The sequence below is a fragment of the Procambarus clarkii genome, chromosome 9 (assembly GCF_040958095.1).
Source record: "Procambarus clarkii isolate CNS0578487 chromosome 9, FALCON_Pclarkii_2.0, whole genome shotgun sequence".
Taxonomy (NCBI): domain Eukaryota; kingdom Metazoa; phylum Arthropoda; class Malacostraca; order Decapoda; family Cambaridae; genus Procambarus; species Procambarus clarkii.
This window is the reverse complement of record NC_091158.1, coordinates 17,306,386-17,320,465: the sequence shown is the minus strand read 5'-3', so window position 1 is coordinate 17,320,465 and position 14,080 is coordinate 17,306,386. Positions and strand designations below refer to the sequence as shown.

General features: G+C 39.2%; 1 protein-coding gene across 1 annotated transcript in view; it reads left to right on the top strand.

Moving 5' to 3' along the window:
* Nucleotides 1-4,210: 4,210 nt before the first annotated feature.
* The window catches only part of LOC123766205 (neural cell adhesion molecule 1), a 163,559-nt gene continuing 153,689 nt past the window's right edge, over nucleotides 4,211-14,080 (top strand). The window contains exon 1 of the mRNA XM_069321195.1: nucleotides 4,211-4,839. Coding sequence (XP_069177296.1) covers nucleotides 4,773-4,839 — 67 coding nt within the window. The 5' untranslated portion in view covers nucleotides 4,211-4,772. The remainder of the gene's footprint in view (nucleotides 4,840-14,080) is intronic.

The following is a 14,080-nucleotide window of genomic DNA, read 5'->3' as shown; positions in this document are numbered from 1 at the left end:
AGGGAGGTATGCAGAGGCAAAGGGGGAGAGAGAAACCTGGGTACAGCTGGAATGAACATGGGTTAAAGATATAAAGGGAAAGTGGTGAAAAGGGGGGGGGTAAAGGGAAGGGAAAACACCCCCTCTCCCCTTGAATAAATCCACTAGATCTATTAGTTGGGCGCCACCCTACGACCCATGCATTGCTAGTCGTGTACTCTGTCACCTAGACCACCAGTCATGCAACCGGATTTCTACTGAAATCACAGGAAGTCTGGAGGCCCCTACTGAAGCCAGTCCAAGTTTCTAACGTATGCTCCACAAGCACTCGAGTGAAAGGGGAAAGTGGTCTTACAGCTTACGTCCCAACTTCAGAAGCACACACAAATCATTTTAACGTGATATATATCAATGATAAGTGTACCCCCTCTGCCCTTCATCACAGGATGGTGATGAAGAGGAAAGGGGGCAGGAAATATAGAGGGGCATGAAATACAGAAGGGCATGAGAGGGGGCATGATATACAGACGGGCATGAGAGGGGGCATGATATACAGAGGGGCGTGAAATACAGAGAAGGGGCATGAAATACATGAAATACAATAAAAAAAGGAAAGGAACTTGAGATGAAAGAGAGATAGCAATATTAACCTGAGACGTGAATTAAGGGAGGAAAATCCTTTCGTAAGCCGTCAGCACACGCCTCGCTTCTCTTCCCTAACAAGAAATGCGAAGTTCTGGAAACGACATAAATTTAAAGAATTTAATGTGATGAAGATTTTATTCGACACAGTCAAATCGTGTTATGCACCGAGTCGACCTTTATTTTCTCGTGTTTTTGGGTGTGGGTTTAAAACAAAATTCACACCGATGTGATCCATCATCAAAAGATTTCCGATGGAAATGAACAAACTACAGCCTGTCTAAATAGATAATGGTTAATTGTCGGTTAATCCAGTCATTAAACACTGGTTACACATATGATTTACAACATATCACTATCAAACTTTTTGTATGAAGGCTGATTTGTTTTTCATCCTGTGTTGGATATCACTTCTATAAACACCTAATCCACATACTGCAAATATGTTTGTTTAGGCCTGGTCGACGACCGGGCCGCGGGGTCGGTAAGTCCCGAAAACACCTCAAGGTAACCTCAAGGTAAGGTTATGTGTCAACAAAACCCAAACTGTTGACAAAATATTTGTCAAAAGAACCAAAAGACATAACCTAACCGAAGTATTTAGGCGTAAAATCGTAGGCGTAAAATCTTGGGCGTAAGTACGAAAAATATAAAACGTTTAGTAATATATAAATATAAGAAAATACCGTTTTAGTTACACCTTTGCGTTATGATTTACGAAGGTGTTTCCTTAGGTGGAAAACAGTGCATTTGTCAAATTGCCTCGTTTCGAAGGTAGGATTCGGGACGTGCTTCACTCGCCTGTACCGTAAACACTCTTCAAACAGCGTAACCAAAACGCTTTCACCTATATGTTTCACCTAACTCTACATAAACCACCAATATATAATACAATTAATTTATATATATACGAATAAAAGGCGTATATTGCACTATATATATAAAAAAAAAATTTGCGATCCAGATGGTTGCCAGATGTATTAACTAAACAGAGTTGTTAACGCTGCCGATAATTAGCTGGAGTATCGTTATCGAGGAGTGGAGTATTGGTTGACCGGGGATGCTGTCGTGTATATATATATATATATATATATATATATATATATATATATATATATATATATATATATATATATATATATATATATATATATATATATATATATATATAATCACCTTATCGTATGGTAATTACGAGTTATTTACGCTTGTGAAAATACTGTAGTGCGTCGGTGCGTGCATACACGGTGAGTACAGTGAGAGGTGCTCATTCACAATCACTTATTTGTTTATTAGATTGATGATCAAAGAGAAGGTCTGTAACAAGATACCCACACACACACACACACTGTGAACGTAACTAGGAGGTTCACACATACCCACACACACACACATACACACACACTTTCAGCGCAAATGCCCCTTAAGAAGGGACATACACATGCACACACACACTGTAAACGCCTCTTAAGAAGATACACATACGCACACACACTTGCCCTGTGAACGTTTCAAACAAAATAAACACATGGATACACACACACTGTCACTCTCACAGACTAGTTGAGCGTTAGGACATGTTGTCAGCAGCGAGAGACTGAAATGAGGGGGTGGAGAGATAGCAGGTTGTGTGGGGCTTGAGATAGCAGGTTGTGTGGGGCTTATGGGGGAGTGGACAGGGGAGACAAGTACTGATTATATGACTGAAAATACTTCTCAACAACCACTCGTACCGCCTCCTCTCGTTCCCTCAGTCTTTCTATTGCTCATCCACTCCCCTCCATCTCTATCTTTATCTCTCTCTCTCTCTCTCTCTCTCTCTCTCTCTCTCTCTCTCTCTCTCTCTCTCTCTCTCTCTCTCTCTCTCTCTCTCTCTCTCTCTCTCTCTCTCTTACACGTATGAACAACATTGCCAGGGACAGGAAGACTGTTAAGGTTTATCAGGTCCCCAAGGACCGAGGCTCAACTTTCCCAGGATGCAACCCACATCAGACCACTAACTTTCCGGTAAAAATTGTTTAGCTAGGTGAACAGAGGCATCAAGTGAAAATAATCGTCTTCAAATGTCCTCGTCCTGCCACGTGGATCTAACACGGGATATTTCTGAGTCAATTGTGCTAAATTGAAGGAGCCGGTGGCAGAGCGGACAGAACACTGGACGCGTGATCCTGTGGTCCCGGGGTCGATCCAGGGCACCGGCGAGAAACGATGGGCAGAGTTTCTTTCACCCTGGTGCCCCTGTTACCTAGCATTAAATAGGTACCTGGGAGTTAGTCACATGTCACGGGCTGCTTCTTGGGGGGTGGAGGCCTGGTTGAGGACCGGGCCGAGGGGACACTAAGCCCCGAAATCTTCTCAAGATAAGATAACCACTGCCCCAAAAAAAATTATATCAAGCCTAACGTAAAATCGACTAGAAATTATTGTCTTTAAAATATACCATAATCAATATATAAGTCAATGTAATTTGTCTCGTAAACGGAAACGTTTGGGCGCTTTCGTGTCTATTAAAACACAAAGAAGCACCCAAGTAGTTCCTGTTTAATTTTCTCATTAATGTTATCATATTATGCATCATGTGGCCTGATAATTTCATCGTTATATACACAAACACACACACACACACACACACACACACACACACACACACACACACACACACACACACACACACACACACACACACACACACACACACACAGCAGGGGGGGGGGGGCCTGACAGCTGAGTGGACAGCGCACGGTATTCGTAATACTAGGGTTCGGGGATCGATCCTCTGCGATGGCGGAAACTCATGGGTCGAGTTTCCTTCACACTATTGCGTCTGTTCACCTAGCAGTAAACAAGTACCTGGAAGTTAGACAGCTGCTACGGGCTGCTTCCTGTGTGTGTGTGTGTGTGTGTGTGTGTGTGTGTGTGTGTGTGTGTGTGTGTGTGTGTGTGTGTGTGTGTGTGTGTGTGTGTGTGTGTGTTGAAAAAAACATATGAGTTGAGTGACTGACAGTTGAGAGGCAGGCCGAGAGAGCCAGAGCTCAACCCCTTCAAGCACAATTACGTGAATACAACTAGGTAAATATACACTCCCACACACGCGCGCGCACGCAATTTTAAGTGGAATTCCTGAAACCAGCAATATCACGAACAAGAGGACACAGATTCAAGCTAAGAAAACAGAGGTGTCGAAAAAATATTAGAAAATTTTATTTTGCAGACAGAGTGGTAGACAGTTGGAACAAACTTAGTGAGAAGGTAGTAGAGGCCAAAACCTTCAGTAGTGTCAAAGCGTTATATGACAAAGAGTACTGGGAAGACGGGACACCACGAGCGTAGCTCTCATCTTGTAACTACACTTTGGTAATTACACTTAGGTAATTGCACATATACACAAATAAATACACATTTATTATATTTTCTCTCGAATGAATTATTACTCGTGTTCTTAATCCTTATTATAATCCCAGTCATCCTCATTATCGTAATTATTATTTGAATATTTTATAAATAAAGATAATATTTTTTTTATCCCAACTGCTTTGTATAAGAGATTAAGATTATGTATAAATGGGCTTCTTTATTTTGCAGAGAATCACAGCTTAACAATGCCTTGGTGATTGTCCTGGAGAAAATATAATAGTGTGTGTTTATCCTGACAGATAATTCCTAGGAAAAAAATTGAGAAGTAAACAACTCCTAGAAAAGAAACAGTGAGGTGGAAAAGTTTCTCATATTCTCATTAATGAACTTTTAGATAACAATTTAGCTTTATGAGCTTTAGATAGCAATTTAGAAAAATAATCTGGAAAAAAAACGATAATGTAATTTTGAATAAAAATGGAAGAATTAAATCACTCTAGTGACTATAGAGTGAAATTATTATTGTGCACATCTTTTTAGATGAATTAGTTGCTATAATATAGCGTGAAAGTAGTTTACGCTAACTTGAGTAGTGTAAAACACCGTTGGAAAGTGTAATACGTTAAATGTATTAGATATAATTGCTTAGAAAATATATCAACTTACATAGTGTGTACCACATAGAGTGATTACAGTGTACATGACCAACCAATATGTACACCAGCAAGCAAGCTTGACCAGATAACAAGTATCAAAAAGTAGAGTGTACAGTTGGGTTGGTTGGTGTACTACACAAGATGTGCCCTGTTATACTCGCAAACTTTTCCCTCCCTCTCCTGCTGCTTACTGTTGTAAGCGCCAGAGGTAAGTTACAAGTTTGTATTCAAATGTGGGTAGTGTTGTGCGTAGAGTTTGTTTTTATCATAAGGGTGTGTGTGTGTGTGTGAGTGTAATTACCCAAGTGTAGTTACAGGATGAGCTGTGTGTGTGTGTGTGTGTGTGTGTGTGTGTGTGTGTGTGTGTGTGTGTGTATTTTAATGTAGGGCTTAATTATTATAGTATTTCTGATATTTTAGTCACTCGTGTTTTTTATTTTTTTATTTTTTTTATTTGGTGTTTTTTTTAGCATAAAGAATGACCAATTAAAGTATGATGTGTGTAATTAATTACTTTGTAGAACAATATAATTAATTATAGATTCTAATATAAGACTACATAAAGGTCAAATAAAGACTCTATGATCACTAATATTTTTGCTAAAATAGGAAAATTTAATATCATCTCGAATAAATGAATTACAATGCTTGCAGCTATAGCTGAGAAATTAATAAAATAGAGACAATTATTTCTTCTAATTCCAGACAATTTAATTTCAAACGCGTGAATACAAAATTTAAAAACACACACACACACACACACCCAGACTTTCACGGAAAATATGAGCTTTATTTGCTTTTATTTACAAGGGAAACGCAAATTCAATAATGCAATACCTGCCAAATGGGTTTTCAGGGAAAGCGTAACATATTTTTTTATATGATAATTCAATTACATTTAAGATCTTCAGACTGTGGTGGTCTTATCTTAAGCTGGTAATGTAATTTCATAAAGAAGAAGTGCATATGAGAACATAATAATGGAACTCGTTATTCTTTTCAAATGAATATATATGTATATTACTATTTTAGGGTTTTGTCTTGTTGCTTATTGGAATATATTTCGTCATAAATAATGTTTGTTCGTATGTAACCATATTAATGTATTTTTCTGGACACTTTTGATGATATATATGTATATATATATATATATATATATATATATATATATATATATATATATATATATATATATATATATATATATATATTTATTTTGGGGGATGGTGTTGGTTCTATGTGAAAGCATAGTGTGGTGGTGCTGGTTCTATGTGAGAGTGTAGCGTGGTGGTGCTGGTTCTATGTGAAAGCGTAGCGTGATAGTGCTGGTTCTAAGAGTAGTGAAGTTGTGCTGGTTCACCGTTATTGCGCAGTATAGTTTCGTTCTCTTGTGGTGTGTGAAAGTGTTGTGTATAGTGGTATTGGTCCTTCAAGAGTGTACCTGGGTTCAGTTGGTTCTATGAAGACATTGTAATGTAGCAGTTCTCTGCGAAAGTGTTGTGGGGGGATAATACTGCTTCTGCGACAGTAAAGAACGGTAATGTTGATTTATTTTTATCGTTAGTCTCTAATAATTTAGTTTCCCCCTCGTCCCATCCCACAATCTTTATTCGAACATCTTCCAAGTGCTTTATAGTCGTAATGGCTTGGCGCTTTCCCCCTCTGATAATTCCCTCCCTTGCGTCTAGTAATTTAGACTGAGTCAACGAGAGTGTTCTCGTCTCTCGTTCACTTTTCCCAGTTGAACGGAACCACGAAGTTATAGAGCCTCGTAAATCACCAAGGAACTGTACCTAAAGTTTCGTCGTTTATGCTGAGATAAATGGCATCGTTAATTATTCACCTGTACGTCTTCCCTGTCCTTGATAATAATTCTTGAAGGTGCTTCTCAAAGAGTTTCTTTCCTATGTGTTTATTGTTGCCTGTTTCACGATTTGTCTTCTTATCTGCCTGTCTGTGTCTCTGTCTCTGTCTCTGTCTCTCTCCCTCTCTCTTTTTTTGTCTCTCTGTCTCTCTCCCTCTCTCTTTTTTTGTCTCTCTGTCTCTCTCTGTCTCTGTCTCTCTCTTTCTCTCTCTCTCTTTCTCTCTGTCTCTGTCTCTCTCTTTCTCTCTCTCTCTTTCTCTCTCTCTCTCTCTCTCTCTCTCTCTCTCTCTCTCTCTCTCTCTCTCTCTCTCTCTCTCTCTCTCTCTCTCTCTCTCTCTCTCTCTCTCTCTCTCCCTCTCTCTCTCTCTCTCTCTCTCTCTCTCTCTGTCTCTCTCTCTCTGTCTCTCTCTCTCTGTCTCTCTCTCTCTCTCTCTCTCTCTCTCTCTCTCTCTCTCTCTCTCTCTCTCTCTCTCTCTCTCTCTCTCTCTCTCTCTCTCTCTCTCTCTCTCTCTCTGTCTCTCTCTCTGTCTCTCTCTCTCTCTCTCTCTCTCTCTCTCTCTCTCTCTCTCTCTCTCTCTCTCTCTCTCTCTCTCTCTCTCTCTCTCTCTCTCTCTCTCTCTCTCTTTCTCTCTCTCTCTCTCTCAGAGTAGAGTATGATCAGCTTGAGAGACTTAAATAGAGTTGATTATGTGGCGTATGATGGAGATGATAAGGCATATGCTGATAATGCAGCAAATAAAGTTGATGGTTATGACGCTACTGGAAATACCTACACAAAGAAAGGCCTTGAAGGTGGCATCACAGACCGTCACCACGTAGTGACTCTGGTTAACATTACTGTCTCAGATGCCTCGCCAGATGGAGTTGGCGTGGAATAAATAATGACCGTCTCTCCAACCCTGTATTGTCCTAGGCGAGGTTACCTTGCGTTGATTTCGAGGGGGTCATGGTCCTCGCGGCCCGGTCTTTGACCAGGCCTCTTGGTCACCAGGATAAGTGATGCATGGAAACTGGATAGGGAAGGGATAAGATAGAATCTGTGGAGCACATGAAGTCGTTTACTAAGTGATAAATAGGGGGAAAAAATAGGGATAACTGTGGAAATATCAAATACCTGATATATAGCCGCATTGAAACGAAGGAAACTCGAGATAAAGCTAAGTAATTTAGACACATTTTGTCGATAATGAAGAACGAAGCAGGTACCAATTTTAAGGATGCAGATTTTGGATTAACTCATGCATTGTCGATGAACGTGATGCTGTCTTGGTAGATTTTAGTGTTTGGGGTGTGACGTGTTTTCCAGTGCTCTCTTGTCGTAGCATTAACTAGGTGATACTCAGTGATGGCCAAGGACGTGGCATCTCCCCAAGCGTTGTTAGAGTTCTGGCACTCAGTTAAGTCAGAAATCGACATACACAGGGATGAAGTATGTCGACTGAGGGACTGCAGGGAGCCTCTTGTGGTAGGGCAGAGAGTGTATAATGCAACATGGCAATTGATAACTGGAAAATGAAATCAAGCAGTATGGTAGGATAAAGCAGAGTGAATCATCCCAATAAAAATGGTAGAATAACCATAAGGATGTCGACAGAGGAGACGTCAAACAAGTTCTTTATGCTTCGGATGGATAATTTAAGCAGGAATCCAGAAGATGGGGCGACGATAAGCTTCAACAAGATAGGAACATTTTTGGATTGTTTATAATTCTCACGTGAATTGACACGTAGACAGAGTCATTGGTTATGGAATGGATATAATTAATCTTAAATTCTCTAGGCTGGAAAAGAAGACATAATTGACAAGACAGACAAATTTTTTGTCCAGCAATGGGGGACATACTGTCTGTCTCTTACGTGGAGTGAATAATGTGGACAAGGCGCCGAAGTGAAGAACTTATAAATATATTCAAGTTACCACAAGATATGAATAGAAAAAGTGAGGTGCTCCTATTACGTATTTATTATTTACAATGGTTTTCCGATATTATTTAATATCGGTTTTCCGATATTATTTCATATCATGTATGAACACTCTAGTGTACGAGGTGTCTAACGTTGACTGTGTCTTTAAGAATGTTTTAACAATTTTAGTTATGTCAAATATTTGTAACCAAGTCCATGGGAAAACGAATTGAAAACGATGTAAAGTAAATTGATGAATCTTATTAAAGAAACTCAACAATTTCTTCACAGTGGGATATACGTTTCCATAAATCAATATTATCCAACCAACTCGCATGTACTTTTGCGTGTGTATGTTTAGATGTATGTATGCTACTTTTGCGTGTGTGTGTGTGTTTATGTCATATATTTATGTATATTCCACTTAAAAGTGTAAATTATACGCTTACATCAGACATTTCCTTTTTGACATTTTAATTGAATTTCTGGCATTAGAAAAACACTAATCCTGAGTAGATGTAAATATCTTACGATCAAGGTGATAATTAGCGATTTCTGCTAAATTATCATTTTACCGTCAACACCTTGATTAAGTGAATATAACGAGACTCGATTAACGTCAGTATCAAACGAAGATGCCAACCCGGGAAGACTATGTAGTCACGATCCGATGAGTGGTTCCTGGAAAAAAACAAAATTGGTACAAATTAACGTCCTTGAAGTATTCTGTGTTATATCAGTAACAATAATAATATAGATTATGTTTTTAAGTTGCAATGCAAATTGAAATCGAACTTAAGAAGCATAATTTTGGGTTCAAGAGTTTGGGTACCTACAGCTCCTGAAATTATTGATAAAAATAAGTACGGGTTCGGACATTTAGGTACCGAAAAAAACTTGCTTTTACATTGTAATAAATTTTGAGTTCAGGCAGATATATATATACGAGCTCCAGCTCTTGAAATATGGACATGAATTTCGGATTCGACCATTTGGGTGTGCCACCAACAGCCCTTGGAAGGCTGCCATTAATTTCTGTGTGACACTCTGCCCGTTATTCCGGATAAATTTTTCGTCCTTAGGAAATGCATATTGTGGACGAATTAAGGAACTCTCGTTATTTGTGGGAGATTCTGTAAATAAAACGAGAAAAGGAATTAATGTGGTTATCTTGTCACTGTTCTTTGGTATAGAGTTATGAATGTGCTTACCTAGTTGTACTTATCTAGTTGTGCTTGCCGGGGGGGGTTGAGCTCTGGCTCTTTGGCCCCCCGCCTCTCAACTGTCAATGTGTGTGTGTGTGTGTTTATGTGTGTGTGTGTGTGTGTGTGTGTGTGTGTGTGTGTGTGTGTGTGTGTGTGTGGTTGCGTTCAATATTAGCTGTATTTGCCTTCTGACTCTTGACATTATCGTAGTGGTTAAAAGTTTAGCAGAACAAATGAAGCAAGTAAAAGCGAACAAATTTTATTAATTTTTGCCCCCAAAAAAATAGTTGAAGTAGCAAACCAGCGAGAATGGAACAGGAAAAGACATTAGGCTGATACAGAGAGAGAGAGAGAAAGAGAGGGAGAGAGAGAGATGTAGGGAAGATTGGTAGAAAGGAGATTGGAATTGGAAGAGAATCGTAAACAAAGGCAGGACAGGCGATTAGAGGTGCAGAAAATGGCACTATAGAGGAGAGAGATTATATGAGTAGAGATAGAAATGGAGAGGAGACGAGAGGAGGCAGGAATAAAAAGCAAACGAGAGAAGCAAAGCAGGTAAGAGCACAGGAGAAAAAAAAGTATTTAGGAGGGGGGAGAAGGAAAGGAGTTAGAGGAAAGAACAAATTAATACAAACGAAAAGGTGCAAAGTATATGGAATGAGAAAGATAACGAAGAAGAGAGAGGTGGAAATGAGAAAGAAGAGAAATAAATGAAAGTGAAGGAAGGAAGGAAGGAAGGTAGTGGATGAGAGAGGTGTGAAGTGGAGTGGTTCAGAGGGAAGGCTAGTGAGAGGGAGGTCAGAAGGAAGAGGAGGGGAACTCAGTTGTCAAAGGAAAGGGAAGGAGAAATGCGATCAAAGGAGACGAGAATCTGGTAAGTGGAGAGTCAAAGTGGAGAGAAGATTTGGACGTAATAGGAGGAAGAACAGATCAGAGCTTAAGACATAATAAGAGTGAGTAGAGGAGAAAGGAAGAGAGCAAGGAACAGAGACATAAGAAGAAAAGGAAGGGTAAGAGAAGAAGAAGAGATTAACACAGGCAGATAATGAAAGAAGCACGAGAGATAGACTGGGGAAATTAATGGAGAACACTAGAAGCAAGTATTAAACTGTAGTATCAATTTACTACAGTTTAATAGGACAGCATTATGCTTTACCAACTTTTCAGAACATTAATAGCGAATCATTCAGATTAACTCCTAAAGAAAAACTATTATTATTATTATTATTATTATTATTATTATTATTATTATTATTATTATTATTATTCACACACATTAACACAATAACACACACACACACACACACACACACACACACACACACACACACACACACACACACACACCACATCTGAAAAAATTCAGATAATTTTAGCAATAGGCTATATCAGCAGCAATCTCACTATCAATAGTAGCAACCTCACTATCAATAGCAGCAACCTCACTATCAATTGCAGCAACCTCACTATTAATAGGGTTAACTTAACTATTAATATCAGAAAACTTACTATCAATCGTTGCAAGTTCACTAGAACGATAGCAACATCGCTATTAACAATAGCAACAATAATATCAACGATAGTAAAGGTAATTATATAATCAATCCTAAAAACTGCCTGATCCTCGAATCAAAGGCTAGACACACTCCGTCGACTTTATATTATAACAGTAACTAGCCGATAGGAATAATGTAAGTCAATGGTTTTTACGTATTAAATGGTGATCGCGCCATCTCACGCGATTCCATGCTTTCCTTGGTCCGAAATAGGTCAGTTCTGGGAAGTGGATAACAAGGTCATTCAACAATACTTTTTTTTAGTTGGGGTTTTGCAATGAACTGCATTGTTTATGTTTCTTTAATGTTGTAAGAGTTATCAGTTGAGCAAATAATAATCTTGTTAATATTAACTAGATTCACAATCCTCAATAAGGATTGTAAAAACTCAAGCATTACTAAATACTTTTCCTCTATGGTCAAGAACACTTTTACTTCAACATTGATGGATAGATTCAACAATAGAAGCCACAAATTTAGCAAAAAGGGGCCAAAGCGAGTCATGATTCATGTCCTTAAAACATCATTTTTAATCAAGCACCTCGCAGCTATGTTTTTTTTCACCTTAGTTATTTATACAAGTTAATAAGACCCCATGAAATGAATAAAGAATATTCCAGTGTCGACTTTAAAGCATTTATCGACGAGATGTGAGGATAGATCTCATATTAAATCGTAATTTATTCGCGACTCGACCGGGAAATCAAAGCGATTCTTATCCTAGCTCACAGTCCGTACCTCTGCATTATGTTTGTAAGCATAGTAATTTATGCAAGATATCGCGGCTATAAGAAGGCATCAAGGCTTTCTTAACACCACACTCTCACTCGCCAGTTCTACCTGCAACACACACCCCCTCTCCCTCTAGCCCCCACACACCGCCCCTCGTCACCTCACCTGCAAAACACCTCACCTGTGAGGATCAGACCTGCTCCCACCACCGCTCCTCCTACGCGCTACAAAAGAATCCCGCAACATGCAATTACACCTCCATTGTGGAGCAGAATAGACCTCCGAGTTGTTGCTGGGGCTGCGGAGGGCGTATCTTCCGGGCAATTTTCTGTCCTTTTCTGAGTGTTTCGGAGAGCTAATGGTATTGCACAAGATCTTTTTTTTCACCTCCCTCCCTGAGAGAAGGGGGGGTAGGGTAGGTAAAGGAGGCCTCATTTATAACACTATCTGCATGAGAACCCTGCCGCTGTTTCATATTTTGCTGAGGCGTTGCTCGTAACCAAGAATTTCAGGTAGGATTTTTTTTTTCATTTTTTTTCTGCTTCGAGGAGGAAGATTAGACTGGAAATTAGGGAGGTCTCCCTCGTCTCCGACGGACCACGCCAGACACGAGCAGTTTTCCAATGGATAGTGCTTATTTAATTTTACTTGGCTCCCTTTATATATATATACATATATATATATATATATATATATATATATATATATATATATATATATAATATAAACCTGAATAGTCTAAAGGCTGCTTTGTTTTTTTATTATATAAAATTGCCAAGCGCCGGCATGGGCTTAAACTCCAGGGGCGTGATGCAGAGTGCTGGACCAGTGGACCACAACACTATTTGCTCAGTTCTATTTCTCTAGAACATTCTTTCTAACATCCTTGTCACACATCTGTACCTCAGGTTTCCATCCCTGTTACCTTCACCCGTAGCGCTGCATAAGAAAGAGTTCCTTTCTATCAACTTTTAGCGATGTCGTGAGGTTCAATTCCCTTAGCTTCTCCTAATAGTTCAAGCCTCTCAGGTCTGGTACGAGTCAATATGTTTACCTCTGGAAAATGTCCAGAGAGTAAGTCTTTTAAGCGTATCGCTGTCCTGGACCAGCTTCTGATCTTTCCCAGGAGGCAAGGTACAACAATTGCCTTATACCTGATAACCTATACACTACTACTGTTTGAACAGAGGCTTGAGATGAGAGGAAACGTGCATAAGGGTCTCCAACTTGTCGCGAGAGTCGAACGTGGGACCTTTCGATTGGGACCCGACTGCTATGACTACTGTGCTCTATTGGGGGTTGGGGGTTGGGGTAGCACGTCTTTGTGAGGTAGGTTGGCATTCTCTTAACTTGGGTTCCTTCCCAGAAGGCACAACATCCAAGAATGCATTAATTCGACGTTGAAACAACGTTGAATATAAGTTGATGACGTTAAATTTGCGTTGCTCTTGGATATTGTGGCGACTGGGATACCCTTATGTTTTCCTTTCTTGCATATTCTGAAGTTTATATATATATATATATATATATATATATATATATATATATATATATATATATATATATATATATATATATATATTCTAAACTATGTGCGACTCTGGGACTAAACTAAAGTTTACATAAACTTCTCATGTGCTTTGGCTATATTCAGTTATTTTGCATTGACTACAAACACTAATATGCAACAACGCCATGATTAATATCAACCAATTAAGCAACTCCTCGTTTTCTCTGGATTCTTTCTTTCCTAAATTTGTGGAGCTTTATGTAGAAAACGTAAAGGAGCAATAATTTCTGAGTTTTGTCTCTAGTACTGCTGTTATATTTGGGTATTTTTTTTAGTTCCTTTCGTCTACTTTGCCTTATTAAATGTGCAAACAGCATAAGTGTACTACACTTTGAGGTGTCTATTCATGATCTAATCTACTCTATCGTGAAAGTTTGGGAAAGGAAAGGGTTTATTGAAGGAATATTAACTGGGGGGGTACGAGAAGGGGTACTGCAGGGCTGGTAGTATTGGTGTAATAGTAGAGTAGAGCTGCTCTGGAGAAGGCGAGTGATGCCATTGGACGAGAACAAGGATTTAGTTATAGTAGCAGGGGGGGGGGTGGATAGAAGGAAAGGAGAGTGGGGGTAAATTTCGTGGGAGGCTAAAGAATAACAGAGGCTTGAATAGTGAGCTCTG